The sequence below is a fragment of the Hippocampus guttulatus genome, chromosome 14 (assembly GCF_054856545.1).
Source record: "Hippocampus guttulatus isolate MCC_2025c chromosome 14, RoL_Hgut_1.0, whole genome shotgun sequence".
Classification (NCBI taxonomy): domain Eukaryota; kingdom Metazoa; phylum Chordata; class Actinopteri; order Syngnathiformes; family Syngnathidae; genus Hippocampus; species Hippocampus guttulatus.
In genome coordinates this window covers 16127255-16151679 of record NC_141274.1, presented here as the reverse complement: position 1 = coordinate 16151679, position 24425 = coordinate 16127255, and the positions used below count along the sequence as shown (strand labels likewise).

Genomic DNA, 24425 nt, shown 5'->3' with positions numbered 1-24425 from the left:
CTAACTATTTAGCACAGAGGTAGTGCTAACACATACAGAATCCATATCAAACTTCCGTGGGCCGCACCAACGTTAAACTTTCATATCAAGGCGGGGGGCCGCATTTGGCCTGTGGGCCACGGGTTTGAGACCACTGATCTAAATAATGATAGATCTTTTCTAGTGGAGCTCAGTGCTGCCCGGCGGCACGTTGCAGTACACCGTCGTACAACACTGAAGGCGCACAATTCAAAATTCGGGTTTGTCTGTAAACAGTAAAGAACAGTCCCTTAAAATTCTGCAATATAGCGCGAGTGTGAACAATCAACCGCGATATAGCGGTGGAACACTCTATTCGCAGGCTAAGATTTCCCCAAGGGAAGCCAAGAGAACGCCATCGCTCTCAAGTAAGTGTTCCAATTTCACTGCCATGAAAGCAGTTGCAGGGCTTAGTTTATCATTCTGAGTTCAATTAATGTGAATGAATCGCGGAAGTGGTGGGAAATTAGCATCCGCCCTTGTCAGCAAAGCACCCTCACCAATCTGCTTTATCTCCTTGCTTTCAAAGTGCTTGTTATGCTGCCGTCATACTTGATCTGCATTATGCACTTCTTTTGATACACAACAATGTAGATTTGTTATTTCAGGGTACACTGTGTGTGTGTGTGTGTGTGTGCGTGTGTGTGTAAGTGGCTGACAAAGGGCCATTTAATGGCGCCGTCCTTCACTTCGGTACCACTCAGTCCACGTGATTTATTCTTTTAGATCAACATAAGCTTTCACTGACTGTACTTAAACATTGACAGCTTACGCCTCCCTCTCTTGAATTTTTTTTCTACTCGCCAACCGTGCCTTACATTCTGCACCGGAAAATAAATGATCACAAATCAACTGAACTATGAAGCAGGTTGCTATTATATTGCTACATTAATACAAAAACACACATAGAATGAAGTCAGAATAAGTTCACTGTCCTATCCTCCGTACCAAATGTATCAGCTACTCAGGAATACGCCTTGAGAGAGAACAAGATCAACCATGTTTCTGATTAAAAATATGACTCGCAAGAAAGGTTTTAGACATGACCAGTAATAGTAGCAAAGTGCAGCCGATGACAATATCTGGTGTGCGTGAAAGGGCCAAATGGCCCGATATCTGATTTTGTGCACAAAATCAGAAAATTAGTCGTTACCTGTTTTTTCATTTTGGTGTTGGGATCGAACATTGAAGTATTTTGTGTGTGTGTGTGTGTGTTTCTCTTCCTGTTTTATTTCGAAAAACAAATTAATGAAAATAAAGTATCTTGTAAAAGCCGACACTCCACTGTCAGGTCCATCAATTTGACATCTAGACATAAAACACAAGGAGGAGACAGGAGACTCAATTCTAGTACCAGGAGGGAACGAGGAGAAGCGTTAGGTTTCAGTTCTTTGCACGTCACCCTAACGATCTCCTCATTTATTGGGAAATCTACTACATAGGTGTGTCCAACCTAAAGGGTGGGGGCTGTTGAAGACACACTGAACTTGTTTGACTATGTGTGTGTATGTGAGTGTAAATTACGTACATGTGTGCAATTGTTACAAAAACATCACGTTGCAGCTGGTGTTGATGGCTCCATCCACTGTCCAACCTTGTTCCTGTTTAGTCTTAATACTTATCTCTTCCTAACCACGTCCTCGAAAAGGTGGTTGCGTCCCTAAACTGCCACACAGGCATAATCAATCTATCATTAATAATATGCAAATGTATGATAACTAAAAACAATCAACCTATCATCCACCTTCTTTGTACAACGATTAGCATGCCCCCCACCACAAAAAACAAAACAAAAATAGTTGTCAACTCTTCAAATCTCTTTGTTTGATGTTTAGTTTGACCATCTATTTTTTTTTTTTATCTCTATCTCGCATACTGCTGCTTGTTGGAAAGATGAGGTCACGGCCACCAGACAGAGTTAATGTCTCGTTGCCTAGTGACCGACCCAAATCTCGTCTTCTCCTTCTGTAGATCTGTGACAAAGAGTGGCACTATTATGTGATCAATGTGGAGTTTCCGGCTGTGACTCTCTTTGTGGATGGAGTGACCTATGAACCCTACCTGGTGACAGATGACTGGCCAATCCATGCCTCAAAGATCGATACGCAGCTCACAGTGGGCGCCTGCTGGCAAGGTTGGTGTGTGTGCGTGCGGGCGTGCATGTGTGTGTGGGCGCAAGGGATTTCCACTTGCTAGGAGGAAGGAAGCAGTGAACATCTCATTTATACTCGTATCGCTTTTTGTTCTTTGACTAATTTGATGGTACATGTACGGTGAATATATCAAGCTGGCACACAATATAAAAATTTTATTGATATATAAAAAAAGAGAACCCAATATTTTTTTCTTTGACTGTAAGTGTGACCCGTACAACTCAAGTGATCACCAAAAACTGTTATGAACAGTTCTAAATAGCAAATTACTGTTAGCACAAAAGCTTTTGGCTTCTGCTAGAAAGCAACAACAAATGGAATAGACATCATCTCGAATTGGCCTGGCTGCAAATGTGGTACTTCAGGCAAGATGTGGTTGGTAAAGTATTGTCAGCATTTGACTCCAGAAGTGGTTTCAGGATTTGATGCAAACAATGTGCAGTGAGCGCCCTTCCACTATGCGTTAGTGGACGTCAGATGTTTATGTCCAATCAGATTTCAGCTAATAGGTGTTGCCAGGTCAATGTAATCTGCCCAGGGCTTTCAGAATCAATCGTGCCGGTCAATGAGCGGTATCTTAAACCGTATTAGATACGGGACTCTTACTATAAGCAGTCAGAGTTTACATTTGTCTGCATTTTTCTGTCCCCTGATTGCTTGTTCGCAGCAAAACTCGTCACGGTAACAAGTTTGACCAGCAACTCACATGAGTAGTGGTGTGTACACTTGAATACATTTTATAATCAAGATCTCTGGTGACATAGATGTGCCTAATAACACGTTTTGTTTTTTGGTCATGTTAGTAGACAAAGTATTGATTGCGGAGCGCTCCAGTTTGATGTATATGGCACAGTCGGAATCTGTTGTATAGTGTTGGTGGTTGCTTCGATCGCAACATGGTAGCAGTGTGTATACCGCCACTACAGGCCCAACTACCAAACACACAGCCCCCTATTCTAAACAATATACAACAAATAAATAAATAAAACCTATACTCGAGTGCAAATTTGACTCACCTCTGTCTTTTTGGAAGACAAAGGGAACAGCATGGAAAATGGTGAAACCTTGCCACAAACACTGAGATCCTGCATCAGCCACTGCCAAGCAATGTTGAATTGAAGTCACGATTGAAGTACTGTATATGCATGCCCGCGCCTAGAATGTAGGAGAGAAAAATAAATACAGATTAAGATGTAGGCCTTGGGGCTGTGAGCAATTCTTTTGAAATTGAGAGGCATGAGCAAAGTGGGTATCAAACTGGTTGCAGCAGCTGGGAATAAGAGGCAGCAATGATCATATTGTGGTAAATTGGAGCTGCCGTATGATGATTCGCTTCGTTATAAAAACGTGCTTTCAGGGGGTAATGTGTGCATTGGGTGGGCGGACCGGTAGCAGTGATCCACGCTGCAGCTCGCCTAAATCAAACTCGAACTTCCATCAGTGTCTTCAAAAAGCCTCTCTCCCCCGACCAAATTTCTTTCCCTCTTGCGCACGATTGCACTTTTCCTTTCGTCATCGTCATTTCTTGCCCATTACATTTGGCCTTTCCTGTCGGATTCTTCTCTCGGTGAACTTGTGATTGTGAGAGAAAGCCCTTAAGGCAGGATTAAGCGGAGGGAATGGGCCACAACTTTGCCAGCTATTACATCCCAATGAAGCTGACTTAAGCTTCACTAAGCTGCAACTGATAACTTTGCAGGCCATTAGTGAGCCTTAAGGGTTCTCATTTCACGAGTCCGGCCCCCAACCCTACACCCGTCTACTCACATCACAATAATGAAGTGTGTGGACTCGGACAGGCATGCTCCGTTCCCTGCTTTGTTTAGCAGCGAGAGAAATTGGTTGGCATATAACATGCACAATGTGTGTGTTTTATTTGTTTGCTTGTTGCTCACTGTTTGAAGGAAGCTCTTTTGACATTCTCACATTGGGCAAGGCCACATGGCAATATTTGGGTCTCAAATATCAAAGCAGTGAATGCCCCCCCCCCCCTGACCCCCATTAAAAAAAACACTGGACGACAATTTTTTTAATTGGATCACCGTACTTTCTGCACTGGAAGGAGCACCTAAAAGCATTCAATGTTCTCAAAAGTCGACAGTGCGCCTTATAATCCAATTCGATTTATATATGGATCAATATTCTGATTTCTTGCACGTAGTATTTTAAATGTTCTGTAAAGCACTTTGTTACAGCTGCAGCGCTTGTGAAAATAAAATGATTGTATTGTATTCCCTTTAGCGTAGCTCCATCTAGTGGATGCATAATGCAACCACAGCCACTATTGTAGCTTCTATTCTACGCGCCTTACGCAGTGCGCCCTGTATATGAAAACAGTTTTAAAGTAGGTCCAGTCAATGAAGGTGCGGAAAAAATGGTAAATCAAAGTCATAATTTCTAGATGGATGTTTTGTCCTGATTCCAAACCTGCCTTTTTTTTCCTCTACAGCTCATTAGACTTTCTTAATAATAATAATAATATCATGACAATATCATATGGAACATTGGAATAATCAGCAACAGGTGGCTTTTTTTCATCGCGATGAATGACAACACGTGGTAAAATCCATTTTGTGCAAACTTTTATAGGTCAAATTCATCCATCTTCTACCACTTATCCGAGTCAGGTCACGGGGGCAGCAGCTTTAGCAGGGAAGCCCAAACTTCTCTCTCCCCTGCCACTTCTTCCAGCTCTTCCCAGGGAATCCCGAGGCGTTCCCAGGCCAGCTGGGTGACATAGTCTCTCCAGCGTGTCCTGGGTCGTCCTCGGGCTCTCTTCCTGGTGGGACATGCTCACCAGGGAGGCGTTCAGGAGGCATCCTAATCAGATGCCCGAGCCACCTCATCTGGCTCCTCTCGATGTGGAGGAGAAGCGGCTCGACTCTGAGCCCCTCCCGGATGACCGAGCTTCTCAACCTATCTCTAAGGGAGAGCCTGGACACCCTGCGTAGTGAATATATATAATATATATATATCCATCCATCCATTTTCCAAACCGCTTAATCCTCACTAGGGTCGCGGGGGGGTGCCGGAGCCCATCCCAGCTGTCTTCGGGCAGTCAGCGAGGGACACCCTGAACCGGTTGCCAGCCAATCGCAGGGCACACAGAAACGAACAACCATCCGCGCTCACACTCACACGTAGGGACAATTTAGAGAGTCCAATCAGCCTACCATGCATGTTTTTGGAACGTGGGAGGAAACCGGAGTACCCGGAGAAAACCACGCAGGCCTGGGGAGAACATGCAAACTCCACACACGGACAGTTAAGAAAGACTCGACGCAGGAACAGATCGACTTTCACTGCCGGCAGGAGGTGCAGTTCTCCACTGTCACCCGACCTTTGCAACCTCTGCCAGCTTTTTTATTGATTGTGTATGTAAATTACAAGTACAGTGATACATCAGAAAACCACTCCCATCTTCATTTACATACCGCACCCCTGGACGGCCTCATTGGGTCGCCCCTCGGTGGACCCCCAAAGACAAATCATTCCCTTGGTACCAGTACCAACATCCTTAAACTAACAGAAACAGAGACATTTTAATGAGCGGTGTTTCAATGAATTGATATTTAAGTCTGTAACCTGGCTCGTGACCCTTTCTCATGATGGAGCGTACGAGTACTCCTACAGAGTATACTCCCTTCCGTCCAAAGTTAAATCTTCCTTTCCAAGTTGCCAGATAACAGGCACCGGTATGTCTACTAATGAGATTTCAATCTTTCTCTCTGAGATGTGGTCAGGTACCATGCGCTCGTGGGTCCCTTGACCTCAAATTGACCCCTGATTCTCTGTGTACAATACAATCAGAGAACATTGTATTTGTCTATCCTAACACCTCCTCTCTTCTTTTCCCTCTGCGCCATCCTCATTCCCGTTTAGGTGGCGAGGTAGCGACTCCGAGGTTTACCCAGTATTTCCATGGCAGCTTGTCGGGCCTGACAATCCGCCCGGGTCGCATTGAAACCCAGAAGGTTATCTCCTGTTTGCAGGCCTGCAAAGAAGGACTCGACATTAACTCCCTTGAAAGCCTGGCAAAAGACATCAAGGTGTGTGTGTGCTTCTTGGGGAGGAAATGCATGGCAACACGCACACACACACACACACACACACACACACACAGTATTGTACTGTCATTGTACAGTGGTAGAAGTAGTGTTCTAGTTCGTCTTGAAATATTTAGACTGCCTCCTGTGAATTAAGTCTTAAACATACCACCAGCTTGTGTACCTCTAGATGCCAGAAGAATTTGTCAAAGGAAAAATGTTCAACCTTCAGGAGAACAGCATTTTCACACACACACACACACACACACACACACACGGAAAATACGTCTCTAAAATTTTCTCATTAAGAAATTTCTTCCATAACCAATTAATTTTGTAAGTAGAGGTACCACTGCACTTCCCTTTAGGCGCGCTGCGTTGTTCATGTATACGTACACACACGCCCATAGGCAGTTCTCACCTGCCTCGTGACACTGGCGACCCCCCCCCCCCCCCCCGCCCACCGCACTTCACAGTAAAGTGACAATACCATATCAGAGAGCGAGAGAGAAAGGAACAAGGTCTCCTTCCTTTTACCTCACACTAAAACAAGAGTTTAGGAAGTTAGAATGATCATGGAATACATTTTAGAAATGTAAAGATGTACATATCCCAAATGTTTCGATCAAAAAAAAAGCATATTTCCGCAAAGATATTCAAGAAGAATAAAAACATTCATAAAGACTTCATTTAGGCAGGGATGTCACAGTTCCGTGATGACAATCATTTTAGAGCCTTTCACTGGCCCAAAGCTAAGGTAGGAGCAGTAATTACTTTCATACGTTTGTTAAGTCATCGGTGACGCATATTAAGGTAGCAAATAAAAGCAATGTTCCAGCGTAATTGTCACTTGCATTGGCACCTATGAGGGGATTTTCTTTTTAACCTTTCCTCCATTCTTTGCTGAAAATCTCACCCATTGGTTAATCATGTGCTCAGTCGGAAGCCAAGCCCAATGTAAAAGGATCACTATGGTGCCAAGGAAGTGAATTGAGGAGTTTCATTGTGGTGTCTCTCGGCAATTGTGCTGTCATTGACTCACTCTGGATTGTTTCTCTTCACCCGGGGAACACTGCATAAATAAATAAATACATAAAAAATAGCACGAACGAAGTGAGTGATGTATTCCGTAAAACTCCTTAAGACTTTCTATAACTCGGTGGTGGCCTCGGCCATCCATTATGGCATCGTCTGCTGGTCAGGCAGCATCTCGACCCGGGACAGAAAGAGACTGCAGCGACTGGTCGGGAAGGCCAGTTCTGTCCTGGGCTGCTCCCTCGACACTCTGGAGGAGGTGGGCCACAGGAGGATGCTAACTAAGCTAAAAGCTATGATGGACAGTCCCTCCCACCCACTCCAGCCCGCCCTGACAGCACTAGGTAGCTCCTTCAGTTACACCCGCGCTGCAAGAAGGAGAGATACCGCCGCTCGTTCCTGCCGACTGCTGTCAGGCTGCTGAATAAAAAAAAGAAATGAATTAAATGATATGAAAAACAATTGTTAATAGCACTGCGACCTTATCCATATTTGTATTTATATTGCACTTAATTGAACGGTGTTTGGTTTTGTTTTTCTTCTTTCTTCCCACATTCTTGCTGCTGGAGGCTGTAAATTTCCCCGGTGTGGGACAAATAAAGGATATCTTATCTTATCTGCCTTATATGCCTTGTTGCATTTGTATGGCGCGCAATGTAAATCTTGAAGGTCTTTCGGCATCTCTCAGAATCATTTTTTCCCCATTTCTTTTTCCAGTTCCATTTTAACCCTGCGCAGTCGATGCTGGTCATGGAAGGAGAGGATCTGGACAGCGTCAACACAGCCATGACCAAGGTGTCCTACATCAACTCACGCCAGTTTCCAACGCCGGGCTTGCGACGGCTCCGCATCAACACCACTGTGTCGTGAGTGCTTCTGTTGTTCTCTTTGAAATGCATGCGTCCATTTTTGGAAAGGGCTTGTTTCCAGGCATCCGAGAAGTGTCTTCAGGCATGGCAGCCCAAAGCAGTTCTCTTAGAGGAGCACTCGTATGCTAATTAAACATGACTACCACACGTAACCATAAATATCAAGGAGACTTTTTTTGGCCTTGTTTACATATATATATTTTTAAATAATGTCAAAGGACAACTTTTGTCGACAAGAGACAGGACACGCACTCTGAGTCTATAGAGGGATGTAATTTAATCAATACTTGCATGCAAGGAGACAGGTCCATTACGGCCTGGCGACTGCTTGCCGAGAAGTGTCTTGTTTTCCTTGAACATGAACTGCCTCGTGCAACTGATGCCCCCCAACCAATGACGCCTCGCATTGTCTCATAGCAAAGCGCTAATATAATATCAGAGAGATATTTTTGGAAGGTAGGGGCAGGGGAGTTATGGGCGGCTGGAATGGATGAATGGCGTTTCCCTTTCTTTTCACCTCAAGGCAGCACCGTACTGTATTCTTGAGTGTTTTAATTGGCTGACAGTCCTCATATGATGAACGTCCAGGGTACGGACATAGAGAGGGTGACCTCCTACAAGTACCTGGGTATTCTTCTAAACAATAAACTGGATTGGTCTACCAACACGGACGCCCTGATTAGGAAGGGACAGAGCTGACTCTTCCTACTCAGGAAACTGAGGTCTTTTGGGGTTCAGGGGTCACTCCTTAATATTAAATTAAATGAATGTAAAAAATGTAGTTTGAAAAGTTTGGCTAGTGTTCGGTTGATTCCGTTTTTCACGGCCCTCTGAATAGGGATCGTCGGCCAGCATGGAAGGATCACTCTGTACTTTTTTGATACATTTATTGGAACACTGTACACACACACACACAGTAGTCGTAGTAGTAGATGAAACGGAAGTAGTTGCAGTAGCAGTAGCAGAAGCAGGTAATAACCTAAAGCACACATAAATGCAGTAAATTGAATATATCTTTCTTTCTGCATCACGATGTAAATAGGTATAGAATTGACATTAATTAATACTTCTATTTTAACAATACATTTAATAAATACTTTAATCAACCATGATTTCACTATGTATTATTATCGTCATCATTATCCATTATTTTAAACCTAAGAAACCATACATCACAAACATACCAAGTCGACTCGAATAAAAGAACTACAAGTCCCAAAAGGTCACCCGGAAGTGGAGCGCCGGCATGATTACGCCAGCTGCAACGCAATGTACTTTGTTCAAACATCAAATTGCAGCTGGACAAACATGACAACGATGCAAAATGAGCCAAACAAAGACACCACTGTTCTAGCAACACTCCTGCCCACATTGCCGATTGCGAACGGTAACTGACTGCGATTGCATAGCGCACGACATTGCATAGCGGCAAACATAAAGCACAACGGACACAATGCAAAGCAGACAAACAAAGCAACCGATCATCATCGAATCTCAAGCTAACTTTAGATATCTGGTAAAGAAAAGCACAAGCGGCATTGGGCCATGCCGACGGCGAAGCGAGTGTATTCACTAACGTAACATAATGCGATACGTCGCGCGAACGGTCACCTGTCAGTGGCAGCCCAGGTGAATCCAACAACTAGCCTGGAGCTAACAATAACACGGACACATACACATAAAACTTCGCTTGTGTGTAATAGTCTTAGCACTGATTTTCCCCATTCCTGTGTGTGTGTAACGGAGCACCTGGATCCGGTGACAACCACACTGGCATGTTCTTTATCTGTTTAAATGTGTATTCAGCAGCATCAGCGGCGGCGAGTTTTTCACATATATGGCTTACGTGTGTATTCAAGACGCACCGTGGGCACTGTCACATTGCCGCTAAAGTCAGCCTTTGAATGAGACAGGCCTAACTATTTAACACGGAGGCGGTGCTAATGCACACGGCATCCATCTCAAACTCGCGGGTGCCGCACTAACATTAAACTTTCATATCATGGCGGGGGGCCCTCAAACGAGCGCCCAATATGCCCCACGGGCCGTGAGTTTCAGAATCTTGCCGTATACTCAGTGGCGGTTCTGGGGGGGGGCAACGGGGGCCAGTGCCCCTGTAGCACTGATTCTGGCCCCCCCCCTCCGAGCGTAGATTACGCAGTCGCGCCGAGTCGCCGACACGAAATGTGGAACCAAAGTGCGTGATTTAACATTCTAGTCGGACCCTTTAGTGCGCTGCGCCACTTAAAAATGAGCGGGAAAATGAGAAGCAGTCCGCAGAGAAGGAAATTACCACGACACGAGTGCTATTTGCGTGTGTGTGTAACTTTTTTAGTCTCCCTTTTTATTTTAATTTTTATTTAACAGGATCAATATATAAGACATAGCCTTTTAAAATTTGGATAATTATATGCATGTAAAACATCTAGCTTCAGTGTATTTGCAATTTTTGTCCCCGGCAGGCTGGTACCATATCATCCCCTGGCTTGAATATTCTCAACAGACGTATTGTTACGCTTGTAGACATTTTAGCCCTCCTAATACTGTTTTTTTTCTCATCACTGTAATGTTATGACTACAATTTCAAAGTCTGAAGAAATAAAAAGTCAAATAAGATTTTGAATCTGTCTTTTTAGCCCTGGGTTGAATGTGCCCCCCCCCCCCCCCCATCAAAACCCCTGGCCCCAGCCCGGCCCCCTCAGTGAAATTGATCCAGAACCTCCACTGCGTTATACTGTTAGCTCGATCCAAATTGTGTGCTCACAGTTATATGCAAGATGTATTTTATTTCTTTTACTTTTCACAGACGGCTGTAAACAATCTGATCACACCGGCAGATGCCTGAGTCCTCTCTAACAAATACAGTGCACAGAGTTCACATACGTTGTTTCTCTCCCTGCAGGATGCTAAGTATAGTGGGACTGTTCATGGCGGTGGATTAGGCCCTCGCTGAGGCCAGGTTCACGTTTGTTTGTCACAGCCGTAAAAAAAATGAGAGGCTCGCGCCGCCTCTCAATGCGTGTTCACACTTGCGCTGCCCTCAGAACAGCACACGGCAACAAGCTGCTCCACTTTCACACGGCTGACTCTGTGTGACATCAACTCGGAGCAATTTTGACCTTGTATTTTAGACAGTTACAGTGTCTAAAATACAGCCCACACTGCATTCACGGGCTATGGCTGAAATTCGATTCGGTTAGCTGGAAAAACACTCGAGTGAGGAATACAGTTTGTAGAAAAGGCAGCGTTGTGACAGCCACGTTGTGAAGTCTGTCCTGCTACTCATCTTCCTGACACCTGCAGAGTCAACATAGATTAGAAATAGAAGACATTTTATCGTCAGCGCTCAGTGGACAAAATTGCAGAAAGACACACTTAAGTGCTATGTTACAGCAAGACAAACTACAAACCATTTCAAAATATCCTTTTTATTGTTCTCCCACACATTAAACTGATTAAACCACCGATTTTATAATATTCCTTTGCGTCTGCAGTTCTCTCTCAGTGGGGTTGAGCATTTTGAATTTAGAACGGGAACGACATGTTGAATGTGTCATTGGAAAAGAATAGGGAATTTAGAATTGGGTAAAACGTGGAAGTTATGTGAGAGGAATTGATCAGCTTGAATGGCAAAGGGAGCGAAACATTTAGAATTTCATCTGGGAATGAAACACGTTGCGTTGAATATGCTCACCCCTCTATTGAATTGGAAATGCGGGGGAAGTTGGGGCTGGGAAATGTGCAATTGTGGGAAAACTGTGATTGTGTGGACGGAGAGAAAGAATGCAGTGCAAGGCGTGAATACAATTATCGCTTCAAAATCAGTAGCAAACGATGAACCCCCGATATGCCGCGGTTTGACCATACACCGCTAAAGCCAATCCACCCGTTGAAGCAGTAATAGTTGCCGTGTGCTCCCGCTTGTGCGCCAGGTGTTTCGGCGAGGACGCATGTCTGTCCGTCCCAGACGTCAAGGCGGTTGTCGTGGTGCAGCCGCCCAGTGAACCGAGAATCACCATTACGGGATCCGATCGACTCGTCAGAGCCGCCGTTGACCTTGGTGCTCCGCCAGGCGTGGCACCCTTCAAGGAGCTTTACATCACCAGCACAGTCATGAAGGGCTTTGGTGGATGTGAGATGTCGGACGGAATGTGCAGCAAACGTCTAAGCTAGCGTTGTTGGTACTCTTTGGGAGGGGCTTATTGTTGGATTTTGTCCACCCATGCAGCCCACAGGCCAGCTGTTATGGAGGTGATGCATAACTTGGACTACTGTGATATTCTGGTGATTGGGGACGAGCTGAATCCCCAAAGCGAGAGCCTGCAGATTCATCACAGCGCTCTGCTGGGAAAACACCTGGACGCCACCAACTCCACCTCGGGAATGTCAATATATGGTTAGTTTTGCAAATATTGCCTTTCGGCAAGTTCACGTCTTCAATCTTTGTGTTTCATGTTCATTGTGGATTCAATGTTTGCAGCCTTTTTTTTTTCCACAGAGTAACCCCCCCCCCCCCCCCCCCCCCCAAAACCTGAGGAGGCCTTGGTGTTCATTAAAAACATTGTTGTAGTGCTAAAAAATATTTTCTGTAATCTATGATACCTTATGCACACTGTAAACATTAACACTGAGCTTAATACAGGAACAGTAAAATAATAATAAAACACTGACAGAATGATTCTACACGACAGCTTTTGTGCTCGCGATATGGTTGAGATCAGGGGATGGTGATGACGCCCATACCAGGAGTCTTTCTCCCTTATGTGCGAATCACCTTAAAGCTTCCTTGTTTTGTTTTTGTCCCTCCTCCACTGTAGGATGCTGAATTGTCTTGCATTGGGATTATTTTATTGCTGCAGGCACTGTTTCTTTATTATTATTATTATTTATATTTATTTATTTTTAAGACAGTGGAAGGAAAAGGTCTGTTAAAAACTCCACTTACGATGCAGAGGTCATTTGGACGCCTTCCAGCATCCTAAGGGGGCCGACCATCACACTTCCTATTAGGCCAGCAGAGAAGATCACTCCGTTAACTCCTGAGACATTCCAAGGAGGCCAGAGAGCCCAGAAGCTTGCTGCTGACCTTTTTTTTTTTTTAATAGCTGCTATCTTAGTTTGATGCATTTTTCAAATTCGCCTCATTGAAGCTTTCCTGAATACTCTTTTTTTTTTTTTTTTTTTACTAATGGCAGCGCAAATAGTCACACGCAGTGGAAGCCTCTTCTCTGCGGGGACGCATGACAACCCGTGACATCCCATCCTAAATTCCGTAGTGCGTAGCTGCTTTGCGAATAGGACGTTAAGACGGCGCAAACTACGGCCGTGGTTCATTATTTGTGGTTTGGGCCCTCGAAACGTCCATTGATGTCATGACTTTTGCTAGTTACTGGACTATTTCATCACCCGAAAGAGCCTTCTTCCTCCCTCACTATGCATGAAGAGTGTGACTGAGTTAACCATTTCATGCACCAATAATGATAACCTGTAACCTGATAACATGATAAGATGTCCACTGTAGTAACCGCTGTCCCTGAAAGGGTGAATAATCTCTTTGATCTGCAAAAGTAAAAGCTCTCTGAAATTTTTCGCGGTGGTCTGTATGGACAGGAGAATTGGCATACAAAAAAAAAAACCCTCAAAAAAAGAAATCTCAAACTTGTTTGTTTCCCCCTAAATCTGACACGCACAACAGATTACACTGTGCAATTGTTGGCTTTTTGTCCCCACGTTGAGTAAAAGTGGTTGAAGTAACAGTGGTCCCTGTTCACCGCGGGTTAGGGTTAGCATACAGAAAAAAAACAACTTCCTTTTAAGCCTTAAAATACTCCTCCCACACACTTAAACTTATCTAACTCACCATTTGAACATATTGTAAACATCTTTGATTGTACATTTTTAGATGCATTTGTTTAAGCCCTGATTTCAACACACTCTTGAATTGTATTCCAACAGAGAGGCGAACCACAGGGATATGTACCAGACCCCCTGCAATAGGTGAAAAACAGCAAAAATGAGAGACCAGAAAGAAACATTTCTTTTGACGCCAAAATATCGAACGAAATTACGGTATTCCGTCAAACATCTTCATGCTAACATAGTAGCATGTGAAACACAATTGTGGGGCTAAAAGAAAATGAGCAGAGAGAGCTACAGCAACGTTCGAACGACTACAACCTTCAACGCAGACATCGAACTTACACTGGAGTTCAGTTGGAGACCTTCTCTGCCAGCGTGTCACTACATTCGTACTACTCATCGGGACTTGCCTGCATACTGTAAATGCTAATGGTCAAATATCTGCAAGGTTGTGGGCGGACACTCTACTGTAATCATTTTCTGCCCAATTCTGCGATTTCCTGATTGGGAATCTGTCATTATGCTACGTGAAAGCATTATTGTGTTAATGTGGATTTGTGTGTGTGTGTGCGTGTGTGTGTGTGTGTGTGTGGGTGCGCAAGGTGTGGACTCCATGGCGCACTATGAGCAGGCACTGCGTCAGGTGCGCTACAGGAACTGGCGACCTGCCACCCTGACTGAAAGACGGTTCCGACTCACCTGCTCGGAACTTAACGGCCGTTACACCAGCAATGAATTCATCTTGGAGGTTATTTTCATTTTTTCATGCTAGCTCCACTTTTTCTCTGCCTGCCTTTGAGGACCCGTCACTCTTGATCCCAAACGATTATCTTGAGCGGCTTGCCATCTTCACCCTCTTCCGCTCGATGCTCTTGCATACGCAATCTGTACGACGGCGAGTGTTCTTGTGCCACTTCAGGTCAGTGTTATTCACCACGCAAAACCAGCGGAGCGTGTCATGGCCGCTCAGGCGCAGTACATGAGACCCCGTCATCAGCCACTCATGATACATGCGCCTCATTCCCACACGTCAGGTAAGACTTGGACTGGCTCTTAAGGTCAACACTTTCCAAAAAGTTCCAACATACTGTATCACACAGAATATCACAACGCAATTCCAGCAAATCCCCAAATGTTCCTTTTTCCTTCTTGGCCAGGACCAGCACCTCCAGCAGCCACAGTCGTGATTGTGGTGTGCATCGCTGCCCTGGTGGTGATCGTGGTGATCGGCGTGTACAGAATCCACGCGACTCATCAAGAGGACTGCAGACAGGAAGAAGATGGAGCCAGAGAGCCCGAGCTGGACTGGGAGAAGTCTGCGCTCAACATCACGGTCAACCCCATGGAGGTAACCGCCTCACCTTAAACTTCATTACTTTCCGCCACTGGAAAAGCGTTCCACGTCAACATCATTTCTGATTTTGAAATCAGAACGTGGGAGGCGCTCAAGCACTCAGCGAAGAAGCGAGCGGCGAGTTGTGTCGGGAGGAAGAAGAGGATGAAGAACACGTGGGAGGAATGGCAAGTGCAGAGTCGGATAACAGCGATGACGACGATGAGGATGAGGGGGAGATAGAAACGGCAAAGGAGAGGAAACTCAAGTGGCGCATTTCCTCCACAACTTACTGAGCACACACAAGCAACATATTTCTGCACATACTGTATACTGGATGCATCTCTCTCTCTCTCCCCCCACCCCTCCCAACACACAGAGGGGCCCCTGCTGTTATTTCCTGGCAAACATTCTCCCCTGCTGGACAGAGTTTGAACTGCAGTCTAACTGGTGATGAAGGAACGCCAAGCAGTCTTGGGTTGTTACCTTGGCACTGGCAGGGTTCCGCTTCTACAGTCATGAACAAGCATGGTGTTAAAGTATATATTTGGGGCCCTAGTCATCATGCACTACTCATAAAAAGCTAGGAATATCGGGTGAAATTTCAGTATCAACCAAAAATGTGCCACGGAAATGCCCAAGCAGGTCCACTTCTATGCCTTGTTGTGAGACTCTTCTAGTGTCAGTAGCTGGTTACAGCTGAGAGACTGGAAGAGTCACAGAAAGGCAAAGAAGTGGATGTCCTTGTGAATTTTGCCATTCAGCTTTTTGTTGAAAAACAGCAAGTCCTGCAAAAAGGAGCTAAAACATTAAACGGCAGGACATCTTCATTAATAGGTCAAATGTGAAGGTTAGAGGGCAGTGGTTCACTTTCCACCAAGTACTGCCTATCACAAAAACTTGTGCTCTCCAAGTATCACTGTCATGACCAACAGTAAAATACAGTAGTGTAAAGTTAATCAAAAACGTTTTTTTTTGTCCTCAAACAATATTACAATATTAATATTATAGTAAGCCTCTGTCAAATTAAGTGCATGTCAACACTGCGCTTGGATATCGGGGAAAACAGACTCAATGATTCTATTAAAAGCTGTTGCACATAAAAGTGAAATATAACTGAAGTGCACTTGGGCAGTGGTATTTATTTATTGATTGATTGCATACCAAAAAAAGGGGGGAATCACTCGCACAACAGAATTACACTTGTGGTCAACAGCAAATTTGGCGACATGTGTCCCTAAAAGTATTTTTCACGCCTATTTCAAAAACGTCTTTAGGGTTGTTTTTCCAGCACAGCAGGTTTTTAAGAGATTTTCATTCTTTGGGCAATACGCATATGACTATGTGTTTCAATTTATAACTATAATATTTCTGGAAAAAAAATTGGGAAAGGCTGACTTGCATGTCTGATTAAAAATAGTGTTCCTGTTAGGTTCATCCTGTAATTTCACCACAAAACCAAATATCCCGAATTTATTGTGGGTAGTGAATTTTTGAAATGCATTTTTTTTTCCAGATGACTTCTGTAGAGTTTTTAAGATTGCAATTGAAAGAGAACCACTTGTGTCCGTATGTAAGTTCAGTGGATTTCCAATTGCACACATTGTAGAGACACAGTCTTGTTTGAGTTGGTCTTTGCACCACCAGAGATGGGAAGTAACGAAACTTTGGCTTTTAGAGTAGTTTGTAAAACACTTGTCAGTTAGTGCGTGTCTTGTTTTCATCTTCAGCTCAAACGTGGCACCCTTTGTGCACTTACTGTATCTCAGAAACATCCCAGTGCATGGCCGTTAATAAAGAGAAACCTACTTTTCGCGATTGTAAAACCTTGGGACTAGACGGACACGACGACTACACCGGTGCCTCGAGATATGACTGTCATTCAAAACGCTCATTTCAAATCATCTTTTGCAAATGTTTCAAATGTTTGTGATGAGAAAAAGAGCACTTTCTCATATTATGCTTTATAAAAACATCCAGTAATACCATCATGAAATAGAATTTACATTCAAACCATTTTTGCCACTTTTTTGCATCAATTCAATGGACAATGTGCTGTGCTTTGGTGCGCACAACTCAGGCACTTGGGGGCAGTACAGTAGACATATGTCCATACATAAGATGAATATTGCCTCTCTGGAATATGGGTTAAGCAGCAAAATCTGCCCGTTTTTGTCCATCTCAGGGGGTGACTATTTTCCACCTTCTGTCCACTGAAAATGACATCACAGTTGCTCAGGTAACGACCAATCATGGCTCAGCTTCAGAAAACAGGTGAGGCATGGTTTGGATTTTGCTACTTCACTCACATTCCACAACCATAATATGAATCGGAATGCCATGTTTATAGACTAGTGGAGGCACTTAGAACATCTTATTGTCAAGAACATTTGGTGGTTCCCTTTCCCTTTAAGAATCGACGCCTGTGAGTCCAGTTAAGGCCCCACATACGAACACAAAGCATTCCGAGAGGTTGCTTGTAAACCGTATTGTTTGTACATCAGGCATATTTTAAGTGTAACTTTGAAATTTCGTCAAGCCCAACTCTGATGGGCGAAGTGTTGTTGTTTCATCCAGATCCCAGGAGTGGCGTGGAATGGTGCTACTCGGGCTTGTGACAGAAAGTGGAACTATATTTGGATGCGGCTGTTCACAATCTGGCATTTTATGTACATTTCTGACATCAATTAGGGGTTATTTGTATCTACGAATGTTCTTTTTCCGGATGTTCGTAACTAGGGCACCTCCTGTATAGTCTCCATTTCCAATGTGTTCAAACTGCCACTGTACAGCGCTCGTTTTGCAAGCTGTTCTATGTAAGTCAAAGCAAGAAAATCTGGGGGGGAAAAAGTTGGGGCAGTCGTATCTCAAGGCACCGCAGTTAGTTCAGTTATCATTTAGCTCCTTTGGTTTGCCACAACTACCTTGACGCTGAGATGATTAGCATTCTGCCAACGGATACTGAGCCACTAATGTTGTTGGGAGGTCACAAGGTCGGAAAGCTGGTGTCCTGAATGTAGTCGAGCAGATAAAAGACTTAGAGGTCACCCTGTAGCTGATGTCTTCACTTTGAATTCCACTCCAGTGCCTCCAAGAAAGAAAACTCCAAAAACGAGTTGTTTTCATCTTAGTGTTAAAAGTGTTGCTCTCTTCCTCGCAACATGTTAAGACTTCCCATAAGAAGTGCGGTCCCCTTTAAGAACAGAAGAATTGTTCTCTCAATTAACTGCAAAAATAACTCTTTAGCACGTCAATATCCTCACAAGACATTTCTGTACCATAATAATCCAATCTCAGAGTAGTTCTCCTTTCTTGTGAACTCCTGTTGGCCTGGTTGTGATGTCATCAATGTGAGACATTTGTCAAGTTGTGCTTCTGACAGACATTTACATACATGAGGCGAACCTTGTAAGGGAGAAGTTGTGAACAGTTCTTTTCTATATATATTTAGGGATTTTTTTTTCTTATTTGTAAATAAATGTTGGATATTTCTCCCTTTGTAGTGGCCATCACACTGCTTTCTGTATTTTGCCCAATAAAGAATTTAGAATTTAACATGCACGCCTCACTCGTATATGTAGAACAATGCCAAACGGGCCCCGCAATTGACTGGTGACCAGGATTGGGCATCTCGCTGAAAGGCAGTTGGGTGAGAGCTCACCTGCGACCAGAGATACTTGTCGAAAAGCGACTGTGGTTTATCATTTTTTTCTGAAGATTTTATTTTGGGGGGGTGGGGGTTAAAAAAAAAATTAACATTAATCAAGTTGGCTGGTGTGAAGTTTGCATGCACTACCGTGCCTACGTGGGTTTTCTCTGGGTACTCCGGTTTCCTCCCACATTCCAAAAACATGCCAGGAAAGTTGATTGATCACTCTATTGTCCCTCCCGGCGACTGTGAGCGCGAATGGTTAGTGTATGTGTGCCCTGCGATTGGCTGGCAAGCCATTCAGGATGGACCCTGCCAACTGCCCGAAGACAGCTGGGATAGGCTCCAGCACGCCTGCGACGCTCCTGAGAATAAGCGGCTTGGATAATGGATGGATGGATCAACGAGCTACTCTGTGATCACGAGCTGTGCCCCCACACCTTTCCAAAAACAGAAAATAACAATAAAACATTGCAGCAGATATTTTCTCAATTCACGTTATGCTTTTATTCACATTTCATATCTGACACCAACCGTCTCTCCATACATTCTACAAGGACACATAGCCAGACCAGCCATCTTTAATAATAACAATAATAAAGCAGCATTAAAAGAAATTTTATATTTTCCTCCCTTCATTACCAGTATCTTTGTAATAAATTCACCTGAATGAAACATCAATGATTAGTTAAAAAAGAAACTATTGACATCTGAATAAGACTCACCACACTCAATAATAATAATAATAATAATACAAAGTCCAATGTAAAAAAAAAAAGGAAAAAAAGTGACTCAAGCCTTTTCTCAGAAATGGAACATGATGGGTCTACAGTGTGTGTGTGTGTGCGCAATAGTCATCTGCATTCTCGGTCATAAACGGCTATGGCACGAGAGGTCACGTTTGAATGTCCATTCTCAGCCTTTTATGAAAGTTCCATAATTACTTAGCAGAGCAGCTTTGTCGGTTCTGGTCTTGAAAACAGATCCAGTCTCCTATCTAAAAGTTCTCCAACTTGCCGTCGTGTCCTCCCTCTACTGCCATCATTCGCAGGCAAGCACTGCACTGGGGGTGTCTCCAGCTCAGAATGCAGCACCAGACACAAGATACTCGACGCAAACTTCATGAATGTGTGTGGACACCTCCATGTTGCTTCCTCGCATGGAAAACTTTGGTCCAAATACATTTAGTGTCGTGTCCAGTGCAACTTAAACATGAAAGGATTTTCTTAACATGTGCTCAGTGGAATGTATGGATGATTATTCGGGGCATGCTGTGCAAACAAATGAAAAGGGTAACAATGAGCACTAACAAGTGGAACTTATGAGACTATCGTCAGAAGACGATGGGCTTGCAAAAATAGATATTTCACAAGTCCCCACCCTCCATCCATCTCTTTGCTGAACCGCTCATCCTTCCATTCGTGTGAAAGTGAGCGTGAAACCGTGTTCGTCTATGTGTGCCCTGTGACTGGCTGGCAACCAGTTCAGGGTGGACCCCGCCTCTTGCCCACTCAGCTCGGATCGACTCAAACTCAACCGTGGTCCTTTTGAGCATAAGAGCAACTAAAAGAGGTGGACGTACATGCAACAGTGATCATCTACACACGCACGCACACACACACACATACATGTACTGTAGATGTATATGTGTGTGTATATATACATATCATGTATATCATCTACACATATGTATATTGTACATATATATATATATATATACTGTATATATATATACACACAGTACATATATACAGTATATATATTTTTATATATATATATACAGTATATGGTCCTATTACTCAGTAGTAGTTTTACATGCATGACCGCGCGCACACACAAACACACACACACACATACAAACAAATGGTGTTCATGACATACCATGTCAGTCAGTTTTGGTTGTTTTTTTTGACAGACCTTCCCAAAAGTAATGATCAGAGCAGCAGCCTTTTTCAATCAATTTACAAAGTAAATACCTTCACTGATAATGCATGACAACTGTTGTTTTGATTTCAATGGACCAATAAAACACTACATCGCTCCAAGAATTAAGACTTGATGTGGAAAGAAGTTTCAAAAACCCATCAGGTTTTTTTTGTTTTTTTTTTGCTGTGCTTCAATGCATTGGTCTCAATGGATCCAGTAGGTCAGTAAGCTACATGGCAGCAGCCATGTAAGACATCTGCAGAGGGCGATGCAGATCTGAGCAACATGTTGCCATATTGAACCCAAAGAGAGCTTTTTGGTCGCTGAGATAAAACAAAAAAATGGTGTGTTCCGATTCTCTTGTCGCCTGCATTGGCGCTCGTTGACTCATCCGGAAGGCCTCCAGGGGTGGGACGAGCGTGCTTTCTCTGCAGTTTCGATTCTGATCCGTAGGTGGCGATAGTGCCCTGCAGCCCCCCACGTCAATAACTGACTTCAAGTCCAAAAATGAACCAAAGAGCAGCTCCAGACGCCGCTCTCTTCGCGTGCCAGTGAATCCATCTGCAGCTCGCTAGCTCGGGACCCGTCACCTCTTCCGTCTGCTCGGTTTCTTTCAAGCGCTTCCTTCTTTCCCTTCCGGCTTCCTGCCGTTTGCCCACCTGCTGCTCGGCTGTGTGAGTCCTCGCGGTGCCAGTGGGTTCTGCTGGTGTCAGTCACTGGTACTGGAGGTAATTTTTGAGGGACTCGGGCAGGGGGAGGCTCTCGATCTCCTGAAGGCGCTCCCGGCCCAACGCTAGGCGGGCCGCACGGCGGCACAGGTCCGTCAGAGGTAGAGGCTCCGCTGAAAGAGGAAGTGGAGAGAGGGCAAAGGTTATCAAGGGTGCAGCAGATGGCGACTCCTTGTTGGTTAAAAAAAAAAAAAAAACAACCAGACGCACACACTCACACGATGAAAATCTTTATTTCGGCCTGAGTGGAGCAGATGAGCAATGGGCTGTGATGTTGCACGTTTGGAATATTTCGCTCTTTTCCAATCGGGTCAAATTTTCCCACCTTTGTGCTAAATGGCTTCAAATGAGTGATGTGGGAAAAAATTGGAGGAATTAAAGCATTTGGCCATATATTGAGGGGGACAAACAGAACAAAAGGAGCTGTTATTGGAGTGATGTCACTCACGAGGCCACGTCTCTTAAAAACACACATTAAACATGTAAATTGTTGATGTGACTTTAACCTTGTCCCAATCTACTGCGGTTGCATTTTATAAAGGCAGTTTATTTCTTTACATTCTTTATTAGTGTGTGTTGATGTTCAGTGTACAGTCCAGTGCTGTTGTTTCCTCATTCTTTTTCTTTTTTTTTTTAATTAGGGTGGAGCGGATGACAGAAAAAAACTGCACATTTGTGAATTTCCAATGAAAGTTTTTTTTTTTTCTCCTGGGGGAACCAATCGTCGATTATTCCCTGAAACGCTGCTCAATTTTCTGTTTTTCTGCTCAGGGCATAGCAACAAAATGAGTACTTTGGCGCCATCTTGTGGAATTTCTTATGAAGATACACAACTCAGTTAACGGATGGATTTTTGTTTGTAGTCTTTTGAGGTGAAACTAAAAGTCGTTTCTGCTTTTCCCTCGATCTAGCACCAATATAGCCCATGTAAGTCCATTCTGCCGTTGCAATTTGGTTGGATTTATTATTTTGGGTGAATGGCAAAAGTTGAGTTGACTTGTAAAGAGCAAATGAGCACAATAGCTCATGTGTGATGTCACGTCAGTGTGTGCTAACCTATTAGCATGCAAGCAAATGATATCAATGAGCCTCATGAGGCTGTTGAGTCATTTAACCACAGTCGTTTACGTAACATGACTGTGTACATTTTCGTCCCACAGAGTTGATGCTTTATGGCCTTTTGTGCCGTCCTCCTTGGCTTATCTCACCTGACTTTGGACGAAATGCAGACTTCAGCCACATAAGAGACAGACAAGCATTCACACCACGACACTGTGAAGAGCTTATTCCTGTTCCATTGGAGGTGTGTGAAATGCCTCCACAGAACAAAAAGAACAAACTGCCTTGTTTGGGATCTCGTGATGTCTTGTGATGTGTGTGCGCGCATGCGTGTCCGACTAGTCCTTAAATCCTTCCACCTGATGTAACTTGTACTGTAGTTGCAGAACACACGCACGCAGCTGAGGCGACAACAGAGGTCATTCAACGGAGCATGCCCAAAGATTCAAAGAGTGGCGGCAAGGCAAGGGATATGAGTCTTCAATCAATGGCTGTGGAAATGTGAGCTTAGGAGAAGACTGGGAAAAGCACACGCTCGCAGCATTTCTCAAAGATTTACAGGAATGGAAAGTGGATTTATCAGAGCACTACCCGGAAGCGTGCGGCATGTTAACTCGACCGCCAGAGCTAATGCATCATAAATAATTCACATCACGCAACAAATAAATGCCATGTGGTGTGACTATATTTGCTGCCTCATCTTTCATGTTTAGGTGCCGGTGTGCTTGTTATCTGGCTGGTTAATTCATTCCTGGTTTGTGGAGAGGGACTGAGAATGACGGTTCAATAAGATGTCCAAAAAGCACAATATCACCCAAATGGCAGAATGGCCGATGTCTCCAATGTTTACTGAGCCATGGCAAACAGTTTAGAAGTGGAGAATTTCACAGCACATGAACAAACACCAAAGTATTGTTGCATCAACATGAAATGATGATGATCCTGTCTCAGTTTACTCACAAATGTACTTACTCGGATTTTAATGGTGGGCCTGTTTTGTTGAACTTGCGCTGTCTGAATGGCAACAGGTGCCGACACAGCTTAATTGATGTTACTTTCCGCAATCGAGTGGAACAGCATTTCATTGTTTTTGCTTATCAAGCTGTCAGTCATACAGTATTTGACCCAAAATTAGAACACACACACACACACACACACAAACTTTCACCTATGTGTGTACACGCATGTCTGTCCTTGCAGTGTGACAGACATTTTCATGCTCATCGAAACGACACAAGTGCTCACCCCGACTCAAGCACGGTGATCTCACTTTGACGCGCGACTACTTGATGGTAATGTGAGCTGTTCTCCTCACACGAAAGCGATATGCGGCATCAGCTCTCCTCTGCGTTGACATTGACGTCAGACACAACACTTCAGACAACTGGGAGCAGGCACTACATGATATTAACATTAAAAGTATACTGCAAGGTTCTTGAAGAGCATTTTCGAGAGATATGCCTCTCAGACCTTTTCCACTGAAGTATTGCCTCCAAAATGCGGCAGACCCCTGTACCACCGGACCGGCCAATATTAACTCAAACACTGCCACGGGCGATTATATTTGTCAATTGGAATCCAAACGTTTACTGCCACTGACATAAAGAGTACCGTATTTTCCGCACTAAAAGGCGCACCGGATTATAAGGCGCACCTTCAATGAATAGCCTATTTTGCAATGTCTTTCATATATTGGACGCGCCGCATGATAAGACGCAATCTACAATGTATCCACTTGATGGAGCTATGA

At 44.0% G+C, this 24425-nt stretch overlaps 2 protein-coding genes across 3 annotated transcripts in view; one reads left to right on the top strand and one right to left on the bottom strand.

Moving 5' to 3' along the window:
- Window positions 1-18868, top strand: part of clstn2a (calsyntenin 2a) — a 130685-nt gene extending 111817 nt beyond the window's left edge. Inside the window, exons 10-18 of the mRNA XM_086129026.1 lie at window positions 1990-2152; window positions 6054-6220; window positions 7970-8118; window positions 12054-12253; window positions 12350-12517; window positions 14583-14728; window positions 14900-15014; window positions 15138-15328; window positions 15412-18868. Of these exons, the coding sequence (XP_085985152.1) occupies window positions 1990-2152; window positions 6054-6220; window positions 7970-8118; window positions 12054-12253; window positions 12350-12517; window positions 14583-14728; window positions 14900-15014; window positions 15138-15328; window positions 15412-15609 (1497 nt within the window). The 3' untranslated portion in view covers window positions 15610-18868. The remainder of the gene's footprint in view (window positions 1-1989; window positions 2153-6053; window positions 6221-7969; window positions 8119-12053; window positions 12254-12349; window positions 12518-14582; window positions 14729-14899; window positions 15015-15137; window positions 15329-15411) is intronic.
- A 660-nt stretch (window positions 18869-19528) lies between these two features.
- spsb4a (splA/ryanodine receptor domain and SOCS box containing 4a) overlaps window positions 19529-24425 on the bottom strand; it is a 72001-nt gene continuing 67104 nt past the window's right edge. For both annotated transcript variants that reach the window (XM_086130080.1, XM_086130081.1), the window contains exon 3: window positions 19529-21729. In XM_086130080.1, coding sequence (XP_085986206.1) covers window positions 21602-21729 — 128 coding nt within the window. In that variant the 3' untranslated portion in view covers window positions 19529-21601. The remainder of the gene's footprint in view (window positions 21730-24425) is intronic.